Genomic DNA, 15,393 nt, shown 5'->3' on the forward strand with positions numbered 1-15,393 from the left:
TCTAATATTACAGTTCCATTCAAAAATGTTTAAATAATGAAGTAAAGTAATGTTTATCACAATTTATCAGTTCAATTTAATCATTACGGTACTACTATTACTACTATTTCACAAGCGAAATGGGCCCAGCTGGATGATGCACTGCCTAAACCTTGACAATTACAATACAAAAGATAGACCATTAGGTTTAGGTTTAAAACTTAATTGTAATATATTTAGGCCCTAATTTTAACATCCTGGACCCACCACTCAGAGAATCTTACCCTACTACTAGCCGTCTGATACATATCGTTCTCCACCTTGCGTGCATAGGCTACTAAATTTGCCATTCGCCTATCTTTAATAGCAGCTGGATCACGACTCGGGAAGATTGCTTGAACCCTGTTAAAAAAAATTATATTGTATTGACAATTCTTTATTAAAAACCAAAATTTAGTGATAAACTAACCTTGAAAGATTTGCTGTCCTGATTGGACAGTTTTGCTAATTGTTGATTTTGAAAAAAGAATTGTCAATTTATTGTATAAAAAAAACAGATGAACATTTTTAAACAACATTATACAGTACAACATTAGCAATTGCTCAGAACACTGAAAATTGGTAGAAGCTCAAGATATCATGATCAGACCTTCTTACTGATATAGTTTATTATCTCAAGATATTGTTCAGTCTTTGAGATTCATTATTTCCTGCCACCAATTCATGTTTCATATTTTTTTAATTTTTAAATCATTTGTTTGTCAAAAAAATTCAGAAATATCGAAACTGGTTATTTTATTACATTTTTTAAAGTTAATAATAAAGTCTTTTAATTAGTATGAAAAACTTACAATCTATGAACGATATGATTACGTTGATCCTGCGTGAACTGACTGTGCCATGGCTGCGACTTGCTTGCAATTGCTGCAAAATGCACTGAACCCACTAAAAGATTGTTTAGGGATATATATATACAGTATTCTAAACATATTAATAGTAGTAAAAAATTAAAAAATCTTAACATCTTCGACATAAATAAATTACAGACTGCTTTGTTCATGCACAAATTTAATAATCGGAAACTTCCTATCACATTTAATGGATTCTTTACAAAAAACAATGAAGTTCACAACACCCGCCACTCTAACAAATATATCCCTATCAATAACCATTTCACAGCAAGAAACACAAATAAAGCCACTGGCCCCATTTTATGGAACTCACTTCAAATTTAGCTACAAATCATCATTGGTATCAAAGTATTCAATCGATTTCCCCTAAGAATTCAGTCCCTCCCCTCTGAGTCTAACCCAGTTTTTTAAACTTTTGTTCTGCGTCTTTGTTTCTTCTGTCCTCGTTTTGTCACGTGTTTTTATCCTGTGTCTTTGTTCCTTCTGTCCTCGTTTTGTCACGTGTTTTGTCCTGTTTCTTTGTTCCTTCTGTCCTTGTTTTGTCACGTGTTTTTGTCCTGTGTTTTTTGTTCCTTCTGTCCTCGTTTTGTCACGTGTTTTGTCCTGTGTCTTTGTTCCTTCTGTCCTCGTTTTGTCACATGTTTTTGTCCTGTGTCTTTGTTCCTTCTGTCCTCGTTTTGTCATGTGTTTTGTCCTGTGTCTTTGTTCCTTCTGTCCTCGTTTTGTCATGTGTTTTGTCCTGTGTCTTTTTTCCTTCTGTCCTCGTTTTGTCACGTGTTTTTGTCCTGTGTCTTTGTTCCTTCTGTCCTTGTTTTGTCACGTGTTTTGTCCTGTGTCTTTGTTCCTTCTGTCCTCGTTTTGTCACGTGTTTTTGTCCTGTGTCTTTGTTCCTTCTGTCCTCGTTTTGTCACGTGTTTTTGTCCCGTGTCTTTGTTCCTTCTGTCCTCGTTTTGTCACGTGTTTTTGTCCTGTGTCTTTGTTCCTTCTGTCCTCGTTTTGTCACGTGTTTTTGTCCTGTGTCTTTGTTCCTTCTGTCCTCGTTTTGTCACGTGTTTTTATCCTGTGTCTTTGTTACTTCTGTCCTCGTTTTGTCAAGTGTTTTTGTCCTGTGTCTTTGTTCCTTCTGTCCTCGTTTTGTCACGTGTTTTTGTCCTGTGTCTTTGTTCCTTCTGTCCTCGTTTTGTCACGTGTTTTTGTCCTGTGTCTTTGTTCCTTCTGTCCTCGTTTTGTCACGTGTTTTGTCCTGTGTCTTTGTTCCTTCTGTCCTCGTTTTGTCACGTGTTTTTGTCCTGTGTCTTTGTTCCTTCTGTCCTCGTTTTGTCACGTGTTTTTGTCCTGTGTCTTTGTTACTTCTGTCCTCGTTTTGTCAAGTGTTTTTGTCCTGTGTCTTTGTTCCTTCTGTCCTCGTTTCACGTGTTTTGTCACGTGTTTTTGTCCTGTGTTTTCTTGTGCTTTTGTATTACCTTAATTCTTTTTCTTTATTCTCGTTATTTATTCATTTATTTACTCATATTTGGTTATCCGCACTTGGCGGATAACCCCTTGTTATTGTCACGATCTTTTTTTTTTTTTTTCTATATTCTTCTTTCTTTCCCAGAATTTTGTGTCACGTGTATCTCAAATTCTTCTTAACATTACATTGTATAACTTTGTCAGAAGATTGACCTCTATCTGTAGAAGTGCAGGACAGTTAGTTTTTTTACTTTAGAGTCGCGCAGCGTAAGTTACGCGTGATTTTATGAATTTCGCGTATTTAACATAGACTAAAAACCAAAAGTCATTTTGTAATGACACTTGGTGAACATTTAAGTCATATCAAGGGCAAACTTTCTATGGATTAAAAATGGCATGTTTGACAGAAATTTACGCGCGCACGCGCGTTTAAAATTTCAAAATGCGAAAAATCAACTTCTAATCAACTTTCTACGCGTTTCATGTCATTTTGAGCATTTCAAAAATTCCCACGCACGGCAATTATTTTACGCGCGCGTGCGCATATAGCGCAAAATTATAATTTTTCCGCGTGATTTATGTTTTTCTAGCCTTTTCTAGTAATTTTACCAATTTTTTAACAATTTCGCCTTAAAATCACGTCATACGAGCACGTGGAATTGGATAATTTGCGCACGTTTTTGATGAAATAGTTCAAAAATTCGTCAAAATTATGCCCTTTTTTAAACAGTCATAGATTCTAAACTACAAGGTGAATTTTATTGTTTATTACATATTCTGAAAGTAGATGAGTTGTAGATATCGAATCATGCATTGATATGTCTAACTGGATATTGTGACGTCATCGTATGGCCACTCGAATATAAAACATAGGATTTTTGTCTCTTTCGTCATAGCTCATCGCATTTAATAGAGCGCATCTCCATTTATCCGTATTTCATTTTCCCCATGTTTTTATAGTGTCTAGGTCAATCAATTATCTTTCGCATGATTTACCGTTTTTAAATTTGTTGTGACGTCATCATGTCCAAAAGCGTCAATAACTTTGGTCACTTATTTTCACCTATTCTTCACTGTATGTAGTACGTATACAATATATAGTGTAAACTGTTTATACTTAGACGTGACACAAAATAGAGAGCGCACTAACATTTTTCCAATGGCATAAGCGTTTTTCTCTGCGCAATATTCTAACGTATGACGTGCACGTGGCGTTTACTCTGCGGATAACCTAACTCGTCCGTAGTGACGAGTTCAAATCTAGTTTATTTTTTATATTTGTTTATTTATTTATTGACTACTTTTGAAACAGTTATTATATACTTTTATATACTTTTTGAATTATTTTTTTCTGGTGGAACTAACCGTAAAGCCCTATATATTAGACTAGCGTAGAGTTAAATAATCAGGTTTCGAGAATACTATTCTCATCATCAGAACTAAAATCAACAGTTTGAATGACCCATCACATCCTGATTGGTCAAATTACCCGAGCGCTTTTGTCTTTGCATTTTGTGCGAACTGCATTTAATGTGCTAATTTAGAGCAGTAACAGTAAGAGAAAAACCGTGTAGCTTTTCCTACAGAATCTAAATCTATACTGAGCATGACATAAACATGGATTCGTATGTGTACCTGTCAGTAAAATCATTAAATATTTTAGTGGTAACTCTTGAACAAACTACTAAAATATCATTTTATTAATCAACTTTACCTATTGTTCTCAACCCTAGTTGATACAATAATGCAGTAGTTTGGTTTATAGTCGACGGTGGTGGCTATACACCATAAAATGATACGAAATGTTAAACATAAACAATTCAAATATTGAGCAATTATTTTTCATCTTCAATATGGAGATAAAAGTAAGTTCCTACTGTAAAACTAAATGTTTGCATGCCACATATTATATGACTGTTTTTTTTAATATTTAGTATTTCTTTATTAAGTACGTTAGTCTACAGTAAATAGGAAAATGTAGAAAGAAACAAGGGGCATCAAATTGTCAAGTTTTTCAGCTTTTTTGAAAGTTATTTATGGTGTAGTTAAAAAATCTAGATAGATTTTATAAACAGCTGTTTTATCTCAAGTTTTATACACACATGCAACCATGATATATGTAAATTGTAAAGTGTGAACAGGCCCTTACTTACCATGAGTCCATGATCTGTCTGAAGCATTTCTGAGAGGCAAACACACAGGACAGTCACTACGAGTACAATTCTTCCAATGTGAGATTATTTGACGAGACGATACGCAGTGAGGCACTACAAGAAGGTAAAACCAGATTATTATTACTGTAAACGTTCAATCAATCAAATTAGGAACTATTTTTAGGCCAATAATTATTAAAGATGCTGTCAATTTAGTCTAGTCACATAAATCGGTTATCACATACCCCCTCTCCACTCTCCACCCCCCACTCCCACATCACCAACACGAACAACATTTTGTATTTTTACTTTAGTTTCAATTTCAATTTAATTTATTTCCAGAAAATAATAACATACAGTATAATAAATACAAAATGAAGTAATCATGTTGGGGGGAGAGTTGTTGAACCCACAAATGTGCAAAACAACCACAAATGTGAAAACAGCGCCAACAAATGTAAAAAAAAAAAACCTTTTCGCCCACAAATGTAAACAAATAATCTAAATTTAGTGTTGGCCCAAACAATTTTGATAGAGTTAATGTTAATGTATTTTTATATGTTGTATTGAGTTGTTTCAATAATTGTGTGTTCACGATACGTCTGTTAGGGTCGTCGTTAACGCGTTGGATTATTACCATTTGCTGCTCGTGTGCGCGTTGTTTGCATGCTAACTCGTTGGTTTAATGTACATATAGTTCAAGACGATATTTGTTATTTGCGCATGCATGATACTTCAAGGTCAAGGCCATGTTATATCATTGTTGCTTGAAGTGTGCAGTTAACTTGTTGGCTTACTATTATTTACGTATAGTTCCAAGTCGATGCAAAAAACATCGAACATCGACTTGAAACTATACGTACATAATAGTAAGCCAACAACCACACACTACACACTACTTAAAATGTTTTTCTTTAATTAAAATATTATCAATTTTGATTTTTAAATGATTATTATTCCCTCGGACGTGTCTTCTGTCACTTGCGAAATATAACAAATTAGTTTTATCAATATTTAACTTTGAACCAATCTGAGACATACAGTAATTCCCTATTGGAGTGTTTCAAAAAGTTTATTAATATTTTTATGTGATAAATTTTTATGTTTTCATCAGAAAATAATATACAATTTAATAACTCAGAGGAGGTTGGGATATCATGTACATAAATAAGGAATAAGTAAAGGACCTAAAGTAGATCCTTGTGGTACCCCGCAGTTTACAGGCAGTAAATTAGAAGTATGTGAATAAAAATAGGTTTACTGTCGTAAAGATAATTCAATAATAGAAGAGAGAGTCCTCTGATGCCATAATGTTCAAGTTTATGTTTTAAAATGGTATGATTAATAGTGTCAAAGGATTTCGATAAATCCATAAAGACTCCAACGGTATGTTTATTTTAGCAGAGGCGATTTTGTTTACAGATATCTACTGTAGCAATGCTAGGTCAGTTGAGTGTTCTTTACGAAAACCACACTGATTAGGGGGAAGAATATCAATAGTGTTTAAAAAATCAATGAGTCTAGATTAACTTTTCAAACCCTTTCGAAAAGCATGAAAGAAGCGATATCGGACGATAATTAGATATAATGTGACGGTCATCTTTTTTATGATAGGGATAATTTTAGCTATTTTAGGTGCTGTGGGAAAAATCCCAGTAAGAATAGATAAGTTAAAAATATGAATAAGTGGTCGAACTATAAATAGTGCTATTTGTTTAATCCATTGTCATCATATCCGGTGCTTTTTTACCAGATTTTGCTTTATTTACCTCTGCCAAGGAAGTATTGTAATCGATCGCGCGCGTTTGTTACTTGGCCAAATTGAAAATTGGCCAAGTATGTTGATCGGTGCGGTTTGTGTGGGGGTGTGTGTGTGTTTGTTTGTCATCACTCTAGCGCTCACAATTTTGATTCGAATAACTACAAATTACTGTCATACATGTTCTATTGTTAGTCGCCTGAAGCTATTGTTAGTTGAAAGGCTGGTAATACATAACCTTTACACCAAACTCGTATACACATGATTGTATTGAAATTAGCCTAAATCACACGGCATTAAGACACACACTTTTGGTGAAAATCGTGTCAAGGTCAGGAGGCCAATTTTGATTTGGCCAAGTATCGCGCTATGCGCGAGGACTAGTTACTTGGCCAAATTGAAAATTGGCCAAGTATGTTGATCGGTGCGGTTTGTGTGTGTGTTTGTGTGTTTGTTTGTCATCACTCTAGCGCTCACAATTTTGATTCGAATAACTCCAAATTACTGTCATACATGTCGGCTGGTGCAAGGACGACACTGCCCAATTTTGGTGAAAATCCGGACCACAGTCCTAATTCTAGACCACTTTTTAGACATTTTTTCAGACCTGCTAGTGTTAAGAGATAAGACAGAATTTTCACATGCCGGTAAGCAGTCTTAAAGTAACAAGTAAACTAAAATTGCATTTTCTCGAGAACTACTTGTCCAAAAAATTTCATTTTTGTAAAAGAGGGAAGAGTTATTATTTTTGATTTGTAAATTTTAAAACATAATTAGATTTAATATACAGGTTTTTTGATGCGAGTAGTTTAAAGAACCTACTTCTTTTCAAATTCACCCGTGTGTTTTTTCGCGTTGCTGTTCTATTATTAGTCGACTGAAGCTATTGTTAGTTGAAAGGCTGGTTACATAACCTTTACACCAAATTCGCATACACATGATTGTAGTGAAATTAGCCTAAATCACACAGCATTAAGACACACACTTTTGGTAAAAATCGGGTCAAGGTCAACAGGCCAATTTTGATTTGGCCAAGTATCACGCTATGCGCGAAGGCTAGTTTGTTTGTCTGTTTGTTTGTTAGCAAGATTACTCAAAAAGTAATTACAAGATCTTTACCAAAATGAATACAATAGATAGGTGCTCAAGGACCATTCCATTAAATTTTGGGACCATGGTCCCAATTCTGGACCACTTTTTAGTATACTTTTCAGACCTGCTAGTGTTAAAAGATAGGACAGAATTTTTCAAAAGCTGGCGAGCAGTCTTAAAATAACAAGTAAACTGAAATTGCATTTTCTCGAGAACTACTTCTTTTTTGTACAAGAGGCAAGAGTTATCATTTGTGATTTGTAATTTTAAAACATAATTTGATTTAACGTGCACCTTTTTTGATGCGAGTAGTTTAAAAAACCTATTTCTTTTCATATTCACTCGTTTGATTTTCGCGTTGCCGTTCTATTGTTAGTCAACTGAAGCTATTGTTAATTGAAAGGCTTGTTATACATAACCATTACACCAAACTCGCACACATGCTTGTAGTGAAATTAGCCTAAATCACAAACAGCATTAAGACACACACAAATTTATATATATTTATATTTTCCCGGAGAAATCTTACGTAGGAGAATTTTACAGTAGGCGGAGGTATGCACTCTCGGAGTGGCTTTTAGTTTATATTTTAACCCAATATTTCATTTATATTTTTCCATGTTTGCTTAATACTATTTTTATATAAATTAAATTTATTAGCATATTTCTGGCATGCATGAATCAAATGTTTTATATTTATTTTTAGCCAATGTATTATCATTAATATTAGTTTTTAAGAATTGTTTGTAGAATCTGTCCCAGGTGTTTTATTGATTTTATTATGGCCAAAGTGATCCATGGTTTTCTTTCCTTTCCTCTATTTTTTTAAGTTATTTTAATGAGATATTCATAAGCATTGGAAAAATTACTAAGAAATATATCATATGCTTTATTACAGCAGTTATTAACATTAAATACGTCTCTGTAGTGCCACTAAACTAGAACGATAAATTTATGGGATATGCACAGGTCAATTACGAGTCCATCCAATGTGATGCGAAAACTAACTATTGGTTAAAATAAGAACTAGCTTTATAAAGGATGACATATAATATTTACCTGTACAGTTCTTGCCAGCTTTACAAACTGTCAGGTGATTGAGTACATTTTTCATGATCTGACAGTGTGGAAATGAGCATTGTTTTAATTCACCGTTAGCCTGGCTTTCCCTCCGCTGACACTTGTGTGCGTGTAGAAGGAGCACTAGTTCCTGCTGAATACGTTTTGTTTTCTCAGGATCTCTTGGAGCTTGAGTTGAATTTGTGCCTATCGCAGCTTGATGAGCTTGAGATTCATTTTTGCCTATTGCAGCTTGCTGAGCTTGAGTTGCATTTGTGCCTATTGCAGCTTGATGAGCTTGAGTTTCATTTTTGCCTATTACAGCTTGATGAGCTTGAGTTTCATTTTTGCCTATTACAGCTTGCTGAGCTTGAGTTTCATTTTTGCCTATTACAGCTTGCTGAGCTTGAGTTTCATTTTTGCCTTTTACAGCTTGCTGAGCTTGAGTTTCATGTTTGCCTATTACAGCTTGATGAGCTTGAGTTTCATTTTTGCCTTTTACAGCTTGCTGAGCTTGAGTTGTATTTGGGTTCATTGCAGCATGCTGACCTTGAGTTCATTTTATTGTATTGTTAACTGCAAGATTACATTTCAGCAAATGATTTTCTTGACAAGTAATCCTGGTATGGTGGTAGTCACTGCAAAAACAATGAACATACAAATTACAATTACATTAAATTTATTATTTTTTAAAGGCAATACATCAAATTGATCATTTGTTGAGGACAATACCATGAACTTTTATTATTTTTTGAAAAAATACAGTATATTACAGTAGTATGTTGTATTCAAGATTCTATATACAGTACTCAAAATGTGTTATTGACTATAAATAAAATGCTAGTAAGGTGTGTCACTTTTACAGATGTGCAAAATTGATAAAAAATGATTTTAATACCATTACGCGAAATTGGCACACCATTATTATAATGTTGTTATTTACCCAGAAAGGTGATATTAAGCCGGTTTTAAGATCTTTGGATTTACATTTGCATGAATATGATCGAAACCATATGACTGTCCATTTCTATGCAATGCAAAACTTAAGGTCGGAATGAATAGTTGCATACATATAGTGCCTAGGCTAGGTAGAATTGTTATTTTAGCGGGATCCAGTCCCCCTACCTACAAGGCCTAGGTTTAGGCCTAAACTACGATAAGAATTAAGAGTAAGACTTTAGAGCCTAGCTAGGCCTAGGCTAGGCTAGACTAGTTAGAGTGTGGGCTTAGGCCTAGCTAGGCCTAACTAGGCCTATAGGCCTCCCTAGTAAACCGTAACTAGTTAGTAGGCTGGGCCTACTACTAGGTAAGCTGGGCCTACTTTCGGAATTATTAATATCAATTACGGTGCTTCTGACCTTCCGAAATCTTTAAAAGTGTCATTTTTTAATTCTTTAAATAATGTTATTTTTACTTACAAATCACTTTGTTTTGATACACACACAAACAACACACAGTCTAGATTACGTCACAGTGTTGCCAGCGATCGTAATGAAATTATGCTAGGTGGCAGCACAAAATTATGCTATTATGCCAGACACAATTAAGGCTAAAATTAAAATTGCAGGTCTTCGGGTTTTCGTCCAAATTATGCTAGATTGTGTACAAATTATGCCAGATTTTTTTGCAATTATCATCATCATCATAATTGATTCGTATTTTACATGCGGTCCGGCGATATTATCAGTCATTTCCACTAGTACTATAGTACTATTACTAGAGACACCAATTTCATGAATTGGGTAAGTTGAAGTCGATTAAAAATATAAATATATTTCTATAATTAATTTGCTTAGAGATGTGTTGTCTTCCGAAGACTCTTAACCGGGTTTTTTTTATTTAGGCCTTTAATAAGCCTATAAAAAATGAAATAATTATAATAATCAATTTGTGGGTTTTTTTTCTACAGAAGTTAATAAGGTTACTAAAACTTCAGTAGAAAAAAAAACACAAAATCACTATTAGAATTATTTCACTTTTTATAGGTCAGGCCTATTAAAGGCCTAAATAAAAACAACCCGGTTAAGAGTAAGTCCCATTGTCTGACAGACAGTTTTTTTGGCTTTAAATTACATTTTTTTTCCAATAAATCTTTGAAATATTCAACAAAACAGGAGGACAATATTATATTTTTTATGAAAATTGGCCTAGTATGTGTTTTTATTTTATGGGCCAGACAGAGCGCGAGTCTAAATTATAATTTCAAATAGTCAAGGAATTCAGGCATCGACAGAGCTATATGGATTACACAACAACATATCAAAGAGTTTGTATTTATTTTATTTTGTAAGAATTGCAAAATGTAGTACTTTTCATAGTTTTCATCAATACTTTAAAGTAGGTCACATGAATTTACCTGGAGGAGATAAGTCCTCATGATTTTACAAATTATCACATTTCCTAAAGTCAAAAATAGTCTTGCCATTCACAACTATATGATCTTGTTATACGTTATAGATCAAATTGTAATTTTGCAACATGTAATTATTTATCTTCAAATGCGTGCCAATCACATGAAGTATAGGCCTATTTGTCTCCCAAGAAAACACGAAAACAAATCGGAAGCAATAGAATAATGTCGGTACAAAATGTAATACTGTAGGCCTACAGTTACAACACGATCAAATAAAAAAATGTTTTCCAACACTTTATTTAGGCCTATTTATGTCAATCACAGTAATGTGTATAATATATATTGCCTCATAGAAAACATGCACAAATATCAGTATAAAGAATAAAATATCGGTTCATCATGTTCTATTTGACCATTATATTTTTATACAATTCACAATTACATTAGGTACCAAGAAGCGGGTGCTTGACGGGGTAGGCCTACTTATCATTAGATTTACACACAGACCAGACAATTGGAAGACATAAACAAGTTTATATAAGGGCGCGTTTATACAACACGCTATTACACGCATATTCAACACGCCTACGAGAAGTGTGTTGTATAACATCGAAGAGATTCCGTGTAATGAGATTTTAATTGCAAAAAAGGCTACTTGGCTGAATCCTAACATTTTGTGGATTCCCGGTTGCTGTTGGCGTGTTGGAAGTGTCCTCAGGGTATTGTTTTGACCTCTCGTTAAAAAAAAGTATAATGTTTTGAAAATGTTGACCAAATCTAGTAGATTTGTGCCTTTTTTGCATATTTTAACCCGATTTAGCACTTAACATTAACGCTAATCAAATGTTGGCATAATTGGGCAAAATGTAGCATAGTTTTATCCTAATTCTAAAACATTTTTTTTCATAATTTCAAAAGCAGATTTAAAAACTCAATAACTGAATAAACTAAATTTTAAACGAAATCATCCTTTATAAATATCCTTTAAAAAACTCATATTAATTCATAATGCATGCAAGAATATATACAACTTAGGATTATGAACTACGGTATTACACGGTATTACTATTTAATGTATAACTGCAAGGTTTTTGTGGGGTTGACCTCGGCCCGTGCAACACGCTAAAAATTAAAGACGTGTTCAAATTTAGGGTGTTGTATAAACACAGCCTAAGACAAATACATTTACATACATGATAATAGCAATGAGTCGTCCGTAGCCGGTCAGCTGATGAAAGAAATTCTCATGCGTGGCAAGGGGAAAATCCCCTTTGCTTTATCCTGACGACAGTTTATAATCACGTGTCATCTGCGCACATTAAAGTGTCCACCACAGGAGAGGTAACAACAGATTAATTCCCCATACAACATTTCCATATTGAAAATAAGATGTGGCAAGATAAGGACGTTATAGATTCGTGAAAAGACAGAAATTGGACAAAAAACTTTCGGTCCATTACAGTTTTTATGAGACGCATCTCAAATAATTTGCATATTTTAACAAAAATTGTGACGAGGGAAAATGTAAAATGTTTAAAGTTCAATTATTGTAGAAACAATAAAAACCCAACAATCAAGTTTATAATGTTGCATTAGGAGTCGCCAGATCGAAGCAATTTCCGTTCTTATTAATAAGTTACTATAATTAATAGGACACCAAAACCCAAATACATTTAATTATACAAATATTTGAAATAAATACAATTAGCAGTCAGCATAACTTTTGTTGATTTCATTTATTCACAAATAGAAGAAAATAAAACAAAGTCCTAAAACGACGCAAAATAATGTAAACGAACACTTATCTACAATGGTGTAATTCTACATCAGTTCAATTCAATTAATTATTGAAAAATAGGTAAATTTATATTTAGTGGTTGCCACTAGAAACAACGCAACGACGTAAGATAAGAAAATACTATTCTATCAATTTCGCATCCCCCCTCTTACGAGAAATTGAATCATAATAACTGTTGTGACGAACGTAAGCAGAAAACGTGTTAATGTTTACGCACCGTGCTTACGTCATCGGTTGCCACTTGTGACACGCAATGTGTTATATGTTCTTACGGTACGTTACGTCAATACTTTGAATCTATGTGGTTGCGTCTTAGTTGAAACCAATCTTTCAAACTAATAGTTTACTATACTTTAACTGAAGTCAATAATTAACAAGTTAAACTAACTGTTTATTTATTTTAAAAACCATTAGTCAGTACTACTTTACTATACCCTGAAAGTTCATTGTAAATTATATAATTTACTACTGGTATTTCAAATTAATAATATAATCCATTCCTTAACATTATGTTAAACTAATGGGTTATTTATTTAAAAAAAAACTTTACTACTGTGAACTTCTTCTTTTCAAATATTAATATTAGTCTACTGTCAGTCGAAAAAGGCTTAAAAAGGGCGTTGGGGGCCAGTTAGGGTTCCTAAACCAGGGGCATCAGGCCTTTGCGTTACCGTACGCCACTGAATACTGTCAGTGTTCTTATTAGAGTAAACATCAAGAGTAAATGCAAAATATCTTCAATACTAGGCTATTTGTACTACTACTATCTCTATGAAAACGAGTAAACAATTGTTAATTCATAATATGCAATAAAAGCAGTTTGTACAATTTTTTGTTTACTATATCAAATCAAACTCATATTAAAATATCAAATTTGGTGCGACATTTTTCTTGTTAAAAAAAAAAGTTGTTTCTGAAATCCATTTTGCACACATTGCAATAAAAATAGTTATAGGCCTAATTGTTAGCAATAGTAGCCTAACAACAATACTTATTACTTGCTTATTAATTAATATCACTTCGAAGGTATTTTATATCAGGATTTAGCAATAAAAATAGAAATGTTCCATCTCATTAGTTTTTGCATTATTTGGCCCGACAACTATGTTATAACATTAACACACTTTGAAGTAAAGTCGGTCAATTTTGTTTAAAGTGTAATTTACTTTTAATATTAATTATTACTTGTCGCTAATATTGTTACAGTAAGCGTCGAACCCCCATACAACTTAGAATTGTTATGACAGAACGCTCGAGTTGGAGAGGATTAATCAAATAACCCAGTAGATTGAAGTTAATGTCATTCACATCTGCCCGTGGTATTGTGTGTATTTATGACAAAAAAGTTACTCCTCCATTTGAACAGTGTATTGTTATGGCACTGATTACACCTTCTGATAAATAGCAATCATGCATGTTAAGCCACCTCAGTTTAGGTAACATATTTAATAAAGAACCCAGTAAAGTATCATCAATGTCACTAAGGTTATTACCACTGATATTTAAGTGTGTTAATTTCAACCGAACTCCTTTAATAGACAACTTTCTGATCATAGCATTCATAACAGCACTTGATAGATTACAATCATGTGTGTCAAGTGTAAACACATCATCATCATTATCAATACGAATCATACTAAAAATGGTACCCAGTGAAATACCATTAATGTCATTGATATTGAAGTTATTTACGCCACCTGATAGATTACAATTATGCATTTCAGGTGTAAGCGCATCATCATCATCATCATCATCATCATCATCATCAATCATACTTAAAAGAGAACCCAGTGAAGTACCATCAATGTCCTCAAGATTATTACCACTGATATTAAAGTGATTTAATCTCAAAAGAACTCCATTATTAGAAAACTCTCTACTCATAGCATTCATTGCAGCACCTGATAGATTACAATTATGCAAGTCAAGTGTACGCAACAAAGTCATCATACTCAATAAAGAACCCAGTAAAGCACCATCAATGTGACTAAGATTATTACCACTGATATAGATGTGATTTAATTCCGATTTAACTCCTTTATTAGAAAACTCTCTACTCATAGCATTCATTGCAGCACCTGATAGATTACAATTATGCAAGTCAAGTGTACGCAACAAAGTCATCATACTCAATAAAGAACCCAGTAAAGCACCATCAATGTGACTAAGATTATTACCACTGATATAGATGTGATTTAATTCCGATTTAACTCCTTTATTAGAAAACTCTCTACTCATAGCATTCATTGCAGCACCTGATAGATTACAATCATGCATGTCAAATGTACGCAACAAAGTCATCATACTCAATAAAGAACCCAGCAAAGCACCATCAATGCCCCTAAGATTATTACCACTGATATTGATGTGATTTAATTCCCATTTAACTCCTTTATTAGAAAACTCTCTACTCATAGCATCCATTACAGCACTTGTAATCATACCATTTATTATACCACCTGATAGATTACAATCATGCATATCAAGTGTAACCTTATCTTGATGATATTTTACTGGCGTAATCTTATGTAATAAAGAACCCAGTAAAGTGACATCAATGTCACTAAGATTATTACCACTGATATCTAAGCAATTTACTCTCAAGTCAACGCCATTCAACCCTGTAATCATAGCATTCATCATAGCACCTGATAGATTACAATCATGCAAGTCAAGCTTATTGTCTGTATCATACGTTGAAATACATACAATGTGTGTAAGAACCTTTCTTTTACAATCAGATGATATTGCATTCAAAAAACTGCGCAAATGATTATAAGGGTTACGTATTTCATGAAATTCCAGGAGAATATTTACAACATGTTTATCAACTTTGT

At 33.5% G+C, this 15,393-nt stretch overlaps 2 protein-coding genes across 2 annotated transcripts in view; both read right to left on the bottom strand.

Moving 5' to 3' along the window:
- LOC144836242 (uncharacterized) overlaps positions 1 to 9,037 on the bottom strand; it is a 46,304-nt gene extending 37,267 nt beyond the window's left edge. The window contains exons 1-5 of the mRNA XM_078691493.1: positions 8,631 to 9,037; positions 8,406 to 8,567; positions 4,496 to 4,609; positions 831 to 924; positions 264 to 381 (exon numbers count right to left, since the gene is read on the bottom strand). Of these exons, the coding sequence (XP_078547619.1) occupies positions 264 to 381; positions 831 to 924; positions 4,496 to 4,609; positions 8,406 to 8,567; positions 8,631 to 8,940 (798 nt within the window). The 5' untranslated portion in view covers positions 8,941 to 9,037. The remainder of the gene's footprint in view (positions 1 to 263; positions 382 to 830; positions 925 to 4,495; positions 4,610 to 8,405; positions 8,568 to 8,630) is intronic.
- The window catches only part of LOC144835420 (uncharacterized), a 73,026-nt gene that overhangs the window by 51,550 nt on the left and 6,083 nt on the right, over positions 1 to 15,393 (bottom strand). Inside the window, exon 6 of the mRNA XM_078690505.1 lies at positions 14,254 to 15,204. Coding sequence (XP_078546631.1) covers positions 14,254 to 15,204 — 951 coding nt within the window. The remainder of the gene's footprint in view (positions 1 to 14,253; positions 15,205 to 15,393) is intronic.

The sequence above is a fragment of the Antedon bifida genome, chromosome 2, assembly GCF_963402885.1.
Source record: "Antedon bifida chromosome 2, ecAntBifi1.1, whole genome shotgun sequence".
NCBI classification, from domain to species: Eukaryota; Metazoa; Echinodermata; class Crinoidea; order Comatulida; family Antedonidae; genus Antedon; species Antedon bifida.